This window comes from Gobio gobio, assembly GCF_949357685.1.
Source record: "Gobio gobio genome assembly, chromosome: 25".
NCBI classification, from domain to species: Eukaryota; Metazoa; Chordata; class Actinopteri; order Cypriniformes; family Gobionidae; genus Gobio; species Gobio gobio.
This window is the reverse complement of record NC_137121.1, coordinates 21,289,284-21,298,607: the sequence shown is the minus strand read 5'-3', so window position 1 is coordinate 21,298,607 and position 9,324 is coordinate 21,289,284. Positions and strand designations below refer to the sequence as shown.

The 9,324-nt window shown below is 39.1% G+C and overlaps 1 protein-coding gene across 1 annotated transcript in view; it reads right to left on the bottom strand.

The window, feature by feature from the left end:
• Window positions 1–3,877: 3,877 nt before the first annotated feature.
• The window catches only part of hcn4l (hyperpolarization activated cyclic nucleotide-gated potassium channel 4l), a gene marked incomplete at its 3' end in the record, with an annotated part of 38,396 nt that continues 32,949 nt past the window's right edge, over window positions 3,878–9,324 (bottom strand). The window contains exons 7-8 of the mRNA XM_079809242.1: window positions 6,406–6,570; window positions 3,878–5,445 (exon numbers count right to left, since the gene is read on the bottom strand). Of these exons, the coding sequence (XP_079665368.1) occupies window positions 3,878–5,445; window positions 6,406–6,570 (1,733 nt within the window). The remainder of the gene's footprint in view (window positions 5,446–6,405; window positions 6,571–9,324) is intronic.

Sequence of the window (9,324 nt, the reverse complement as noted above, 5' to 3'; positions counted from 1 at the left end):
TGGATACATGTTGTTGTGGAGTTGTATAGGTGGGAACGTAAAAAAGACCGTCACAAAGCATAATAAATGTGTGTTTATGAATTACACAGACATGAGCATTCTCGGGAAACTACAGATCTAGACTCTGTGAATAGCTTCCATTCAGAGACAGACAATGGTAACTTTAGCCATATTAGCCGTAGAGCATTCTAGCTAGAAAGCTCATTCAGAAAGGAAATTTGCAAACATTCACAAAATATAAAGTGCCAGCTAGCTGATACAGCGAGTGAACAGAAATGGCGGTCTCCTGTGCTTCTCATCATGCTAAAAGGGCAGATAATCAACAGTCATGGGCGGGGTTTCCCTACTCCATTATGAGAGATTAGTAATGATTGGGGATTATAAAAAAGTATGGGTGGATTTTTACCATTATAGGCTGGTTGCTTACACACACTGTGGACACACATCTGTGTTCAAACCCTTTATAAAAGTGAATTTTGCATAGGTCCCCTTTTAAAGCCCCCCTGTAGTTGGTAATTTTACCCCTTAAAACTCATCTTTGATCACCAAAATGACATATTTAAATGTTTTTTTTTCCTGTGAAAAAAAATCTTTATGCCTTAAAATAGCTTGAATGTAAACTCTACACCCCTGCTTCATTTAGTATACAAGGAGTCATGAATATGCAAATTATCCTCGGCTCTACTCACACCAGGTCAGAATCCACTCTGTCAACTTTTACTCAAGTTACTGAAGTAAACTCTGCGCAAAGGTATCGCTCTTTACAATTAATATCATTAGCCTTTTGCTTGACGTTATCAAATGTGAACGTCACACTTTACAAGTGAATCTGTAAATAACTCAAAGAATAGCAGTAAATAGCAATACCGGTTCTTCACCGGCTCTTTGACTAAGGTGCTATATAGCACCGCTACCATATACAGAACATGTTAAGATATGGTGCTATATAGCACCAAAAGTGGTTCCTCTATGATTACGACGAAGAACCATTTTTGGTGCCATATAGAATCTTTTTTTTTTAGAGTGTATAGTAAATTCAAATAATATAACAAATACTAGTTTGCAACATCAAGCAGCATGACTGACTGTTTTTGTATAGCTAAAATAACTGGAAGCCACTCTTACCAAAAAATAAAAAAAGTATTGTTTGTAGTATTTAATATAATTGAAAATGAAATTAACGTGGTATCATTAACAGCCCTAATACACATGATAAACATATGGGGAGGAATTTTACTCAAGATGCTACATGGTCAGGAAGAAAGAAAGATAAACAAAGGACAGAATAACACAGAATTAACAAAGAAAAACAATAAAATTTAATTATTTTTTTTTACAATTATTTATCAATTAACAGTTCAAATGAAATATCATATAGCTATACTCATGAATATTCGTACATACATGATTATTCAGTATTCATGATGAACATTATATTCTGTAATATTTTGATTCTGAAGCATATTAGTCATATTACATATCGTTACCATAATTATAATCATTATAATCAAGATAAAGTGAAACACTGACCAAATATGGCAAGTTGGCCATCTTCCAACTCCAACTGTTTCCAACTGTTTAAATTCCATGTGAAAATATTGCACTAATATGTTTGTGAACTCCGAAGGGGACATATTCCAGGAGGAAGCTGTTTAAGATGGAAGAACAATTCGTTTTTTGATTAATTGAAAGTGCACTGTAGACTGATGCATAATGACACAACTTGTCCATCGTGGATATGCCATATGGCTTAACCATTTTGCCATACAGTGACTGTTTTGAGCTATTGCAATTTTTAACCCAAAATGACTGAGCATCCTCTATGAACTCAATACGTGACCACCTCTTAATAAAGTCAGGCTGTCTGTAATGACGTTGGTGGGGTTAAAAATGCTACTGTATAACAATCAGTAATGATACCTCACTTTGGTTATGATAAACAATAAATGCACAGGATATTGTAAAATGCTACAACATAAATGCACAATAAAACACGCATACACTCAAACTCAGACCTGAAAAAGAGAAATATTACAGTGTAATGCATTGTGTGCTCTGTAATACTAACAAAAAGCTCTTTGATGCTTTGATATTTAACTCATTAATATTCAACATCACATATACCACTCTCATTTGCATTTTATCCGACTTCAATGCAGGGAACAATGTTAACTTGGAAAAACCCGGCTCTGAAAATTTAAATAATGATATGATAATCAAATGCATATTGCAAGAATGGAACAGAATTGAGTGGAAGGACAGAGTGTTGCATAATGACAGTATCCATAGACTGATGGCGAGAGTATATAGATTATGAATATATAGACTAACAAAACAAACACATACACAATAAATAGATATATACATAGACATGTATTATAAAATCATATAAATTATACAATATAGAATAACCTGGGACAAAGCTGGGAATTTTCATGATCAACCTGTGTAAGCTTTGCTCAAAAGGAAGGACACTTAGAAAAATACTATTCCTCCTTTTACCACCAGCCACATATGGCATGTCATAGCAGGCGCTAAGCTAACTGTTGTTAGCAGAGTTGTTTTATGTTAGTCTGCTGCAATACATCTCAAATGGTCAAAAATGTTTCATTTCACGGATATGAAATATAATACATACTAACCAAAACGTGTATTGCACAACCAGAAAGCACAACCTCATGCAAATTGTGGACCCAGACAGCAACATAGTGTCGGCCCAGATCCGGCCCACATCTGGTACACGTTAAATCCACATCTGGGCCGACACTATGTTGCTGTCTGCATTTTACAAAATGTGCATTTGAACAGATGCCAAATGGAACTTAAAACATACAAACCAAATTCTAACATGATTTATGTAATTACTAGTCTTAACTTAAAAGCTTTGGTAACTGCAGTGGGCTCTTTTTTTATAACTGTCATATTGGTTGTGTCACTGCCATTGACAATCATCCAGTATGTTTTGTTTGACAGGAAGAAACCTGCAATTTACAGTTCAACCTCTGTGCGCGTACAAAAACCAAGCATACAGTTTTATTGCTTAAGTACTGCACAAATTCACATACAAAGCACATACAAAATGATTGCAAAACATTCTTAATGTTCTCGGTTCTGTTGTGGAAGTGAGGGTGTCATTCCCTGGTGTCCAGACACTAAGGCAGTATTGTTACAAAAAGGAAAGGCCATAGATACTGAGCAGTACCTCTTCGTCTGCATGGAGGTTCGGGGTCAAGGTCAAGCGGATAGATCATACTAGGTCTAGATAATTGGGATGTCGAGGGCTAGGTTTATTTGTGCATGTGTGAATGTTTGTGTGCACCTCTGTTCGTGTGTGTGTGTATATCTGTGCAAGTGCCACCTGCCCGGAGAGACCTGTGCGGCGTGTTCTTTCACAGTGACAGATGATGCCCGACTGATGAAGTAGTGTATGCTTGTATGTAGCTTTGCTTCCCTGACCCATTATAATTCCCTTCTTTAAAAAGAGCACACTATTATAACATTACAATAGCAATCGCTCGCTCACACGTACACACAATCACAAACATACATCCATCCTTTAGAATTATTACTTTTGAAGTAACTTTTTTTTCTTTTCTTTTTTTTTTTGGAAGTCATAATTTGCATATCCCTATACAGTCTTATCATCAGACAATAATATTGCAAAAATTACTGACAAAACATGGAAGACAAATTTAAGTCCCGCCGTCATTCTTCTGCCAGTTTTTAGTCCATTCCTTCTTTTGGCATAACAAATAGGGAAGTCATTGGAAAATCCAAGTAGATGAACATACACCCTCCTTCTCTGGTGAGAAATGTCAGTGTCTTTGACATATTAAAAAAATGTTGCTCACTCATTGCAGGAGGGTGCAGACCATTCTCACAAGTTCGAAGGGAGTTTTGGGTGCAAGCTTGGCGTCCCAGGGGTGGACCTGTCACTAGACCCATGGGCTGGTGACCCACCTGAGGACCCAGTCTGAGTTATGGACAACTTGGAAGTTTGTCTCGATAGGACAACGTGACCAGGTATTGAGCTAAATGGTTTCATAATTGGAGGGGGCGATGGGAGCGGTGAGTAACCTGAAGCCGATCCTCTGTGATGGGATAAGTCTGGCGGTTGTGGTCCTCTTGCAACTAACTTGGACTTTTCAGGTAGTCCTGGGGTGGGGAGGGACATGGAAATGGTGGTTAAGTCTTGTGAAGGTAGGTCAATTAGAGATCCACCTCTTTGTCTTGGTTGAGGTGGTGGTGGGAAGAGTGTCTGAGGGGTTAGGAGTGAGCTTTGTGATCCTGAGATGCTAGGAGGGTGGCTGTGAATGGAAATCCTCATCTTCTCCACTGTAGGACTCTGGCACGTGGGACTCCAAGCTGAAGGTGTGCTACATGGGGACACATTTCCGGACCCATATTGTGCAAGGGAAGCAAGAGCAGATGGTTCTTGGGAAATCTGCGAAAGAACGTCTGGCTGTAGACCAATCTGAGGACTTGAGGATGGGACTTGTTGGGATGGGATGGGATTTGTTGGACTCGGGGCTTGTTCAAGAACGCTCCTGGAGCGGATAGGGGACTCTGTTACAGGAGACTGGGAGGTTGTCCTTGCAACTTTAATCAAGTCTTGACTTGGTTTTGTTGGTTGAGGATGTGGCTGAGCTGAATGCAGTTGGGTCAGGATGGGACTTACCGAGTGCGCTATCAAAGGAGTAAGGGTGGATGTAGGGGGAACTGAAAGCTGGACAGCCTCTCCTCCAGCTGCGCTGTGTTGGAAGAAACCACGAAGTGATGACGCAAAGCTGGGGAAAGAGGCCTGAGGAAGTTGTGGTTGAGAATGAAGCTGGGCAACACTGAAGTCTTTGGACCCGTGGGAGACAAGGGGTCTATGGGGGTAGAAGGAAGACTCTGTGATGCTGGAGGTGGTGGTGGTGACAGTTGTTGTGATGGTGGATGGAAGAGAGCTGGAGGATGGTGGCGGAGGTGTGGAGGTAGATGATCTCTCGGCCCTGAGTGTGTCCAGAATTGGGGTCTCTATACAAGAGCTGAACTGTGAGCTGGTTGATGGAGAGCCACCAAATGCAGCAGTGCCCGAAAGTGCAGTTGTGAACCTTTTTACATATCCTGGCTGGTCTTTCAGCGAGCCAAGCAGCGGGACAGGGGGTCGGAAAAGGGCATGAGGCAAATGGGGGTGGCGAGTCAGGGCAATGGCCACTGAAGAGGTGGCTGCGGCAGCTTGTAGAGGAGCCTGAATAAGAGGTGCCCAGATGACGGGGGTGTGGGAAGATGGAGTCGGTGCTGGGTGAGGAGCTGGGGAAGGTGTCTGCATGAGGTGGGCACAATGGGCCATATCCCTGTCGTGCTGCACGATCTGCTGGATGATCTCGTTTTCTTGGTAGTTCAGAACTCCGGAATTAAGATCCCGTTGAACCTTGTGCTGGAGTACAGAGTTTCTCTTTCCTGTGAGGTCAAAAAGGAATACAGAAAAGCATGGATAAACTCAATAATGCAGTTTGACAATAATTGCATGTATAGTTCACGCCTTCAGAATCATTAGAAACTTCTAAGCAGGTGTATTGGAGCTAAACTCTGCAGGACAGTGGTCCTACAGGAGCAGTTTTGGACACCCCTGACTTAAGCCATATTGGTTGTTCAATACATGTTAACCAATAGCCAAACAGCTATTTAAAGGGGTCATGAACTGAGAAATCAAATTTTACTTGAGCCTTTAACATATAAGAGGTCATCATACTATAAGAATAACCTGTAAGTTTCAGAACTGAAAATGTCCTTGTTATGCCAAAAACAGCTTTTATTGTAACCACGCCTAGAGAACAACTCGTTGTGTAATGTGTCTACCTATGATGTAATAGTGCAAGTAAAGACCGCCTCTGCAGAAGAAGATCAACCCCTACTTCATCATCACAAATTTGGCCCTGCCCACTGGCATGTTAGTGAGATGACGAGTAGAGAAGAGTTATACAGGATCACTGGACTAAAAATAACATAACCTTCCAAAGGATCCTAATGCTAAGAATGTGGTAATTTGTTTCAACAATTTGAATTTCTTAGTTGAGCATTATTTATTTGTATTCGGTACATTTCAATGTGGATTTTTTGGTAAATACGTCGCACAGGCTTTGCAAACAGACTTTTACAATATGGACTCGACAGTATTGCCACAACAACATGTAAGTAAAACAATGCAGGTCATGACACCTTTAAACATTGGTTTAGCAAAAAAACCCTTCCTGTTTCAGATTATAATATAGCACATTGTGCAAGTAAAAAGGGTTGCGAGCTGCAAAAATTACAATAAAAGCAAGGGACAAGATGTGACCGCTTATAAACTCTCCACTCTTCAAGGACATCTCAGAACAGCTGTGAGAAACATAGACCTGTTGAACTGACAGCTCTCACCTATGCGGTCAAGGCGATCGAGGGCTACGGTCTCAAAGGCGCGTCGCATCATAGGGTACTCCTCCAACACCTCGTTGAAATGGTCCACAGAGAGCGAGTACAGGCGACAGTATGTGTCCGCTCTGACGCTGGCTGTTCTTCTGCCTCGAGTCAGCAAACAGATCTCTGTGGACATTTTGAGACATGAAGCAAATGAAAACCACACAGGAAGAACATGTATCCTTAGAGCAACCATGTGGAAAGAACATGCACGATTTTACAAGTATATACGTTTATGTATATAAATAATAGAATGAAAGAAGAGTAAATAAATGAATGCATGATTGGTTATACCCTAGTATCCAGCCCCTAACTGATCATTAAACATAAATGTTTCTTCAGCCTATGTTTAGAGCACTCCAGAACTATTAATATGTGCATAAATTCATAATAGCAGGAACCATGAATTAAATATACTTGCTATAAATGCAGTGACTCAGAGTTTATATACTTTGAGTCGGCTTTTTTGAATGGTCTTTTTTAATCTGCACCCACCCAGAGCATTCAAATACAATTTTGACAGCTTAAAGTTGTACTCAGCCATCATCTGTCCAGTCAGATCACAGAGTAAAAGTTGTACTTGAAATGCGGAGGAAATTTCTAAGCGACAGACAAGCAGGAGTTTAAGGAGACGACACAGGGGACAGTCAAAATTAACGTGGTGTTCCCGGTATCTCACCTTCAAACCCAAGTGACTAGTTCATAGCATTTTTAAAACCTGAAAAAGTGAACGTGCATGGTTTTCTGTACACTTTCATGTACAGTTAAAACCACTAAGCACTGTTAGCCGTTTTGCTAACGTCCACAAGACGTAGCAACTAAATTGCATGAATTAGATTGCAGTTATTTCTTGTTTTAAGCTTAAATCTAACTGTTAATGCTTAAAACAAGCAATGACAATTTTCCAGTGGGGTAACAAAATAAACCCAATTCAAAATATATTCTCTGAAAACAGGTTTCTGAATGGCTGACACATGTAGCATGTGCTCAGGTTCATTTTGGCTGTAAGTCTGTCACAGAAACAAAGTTTTATTGCTCAAGACACCCATTTCATTGATCTGTTAGTAGTGGGAACATTTTTATGTGTGATATTCCAAATATAACGGCACCACAAGATTATTAAGAAGGTATTTTCGAATGCTTGCATTTGTGCAGCTGATATTTAGATCCGTATTCAACTTACGAAAAAAGTGTAACGCCTCTCGCAGTTCAAAATGCTTATGCTACGTCTGACGTCATGTTGCGCCAGTTACGCTTGTTGAATATGGAAGGCAGATATGGACATTTTTCTTACAAAAAAACCCATTGAGTCACTTCAGAAGGCCTTTATTAACCCCCCAGAGCCGTGTGGAGTATGTTTATAATGGATTGATGCATTTTTTTGAGCTTCAAACTCGCGGGCCCTGTTCATTGCCATTATAAAGCTTGGAAGCATCAGGATATTTATTAATATAACTCAGATTGTGTTCATCAGAAAGAAGAAAGTCCTATATACCTAGGATGGCTTGTGTGTGAGTAAATAATGGGATCATTTTCATTTTAAAGGGAACTAATCCTTTAAGAATAAGAATACTATGGTGATAAATGAAGTGCTGACATTCAAGAACATGAAAGATGAGGCCTTGTTGTTTTGGTAAAATAGAGGGGTAGAACAGGCTGGAGAGATTAATTTTTACTCTTTTTTTCACTCCTTTTCTCTCTGTCTAGTCATCATGGCCAGAGTCATAAAGAACATGCTGCCGAGAGCCACTCCATCAGAACACACACACACACACACACACACACACACACACACACACACACACACACACACACACACACACACACACACACACACACACACACACAAGAACACATCCTGAGAGGGGTAGGGGAGTAAAGCGGAATGAGGGTCGGGAAAGATGGAGAAACAGAAATAAAGAATGAATGACATGGTGCATAAAAATACAAAGACAACGTGTTACCATGATAAGGGTTCCAAAGTTTCCAGAAACTTACCGGAAATGTTCAGCCCCTTTGCAACACTAACCATGATAATACCATGGTTTTTTTACTCTATTATGAGGCGTTGCCATTGCTTTTCTTTTATTGTATATACTATGACATTTGAATTTGGGAATCATATAGTACCATGAGATATTTGCTGTGATTTCCTTCTCGATGTGCATTTTTACTTTACTTCTTAAGATACTTATACACAAAAGTGGAAAAATTTGTTTAAAAATGTAAAAATATAGTAAATAAATCAATTATATAGACTAATACTGTTAAAAAGTTTGAGGTCAGTAATATTTTTTAATGCTTTTTACTTATGCTCACCAATCTTTTTTTCCAAAATCTTTTCACCAATCACAAATATTTTTAAACATATTTTAAAATGTAATTTATTCCTGTGATGCAAAGCTGAATTTTCAGCATCATTACTCCAGTTTTTTATGATGAATAGAAAGTTGAAAAGAACAGTATTTTAAATACTTATGTAACATTATAAATGTCTTTACTGTAACTTATAATCAATTTTATGTATTAATTTCATAAATCATTTAAATCATACTAACCTCAAACTTTTGAATGGTACTGTATATATTTATAGTATAGTGCATGCTATTTTACATTCTATTTTTCTTAAATAATAAAACAGTAGATAGTATACATAGTATATATACACTTTGCAGTGTCCAGTATTGCATTCTAAACTAAACCAGATAGACAAGAGAAAGAACAGATGACATGTGGGGACTGGGTGAGCTCGGTATACTAGGCCACAATCCAGACTCCTCTTCCTTTTTTGCACTTTCACACAGGGTTTATGGGAAAAGAGATTATCAGCGGCTTGTTGAACATGTAATGACCTCAAACGAGCCCAGGCAGAAGGGAAGG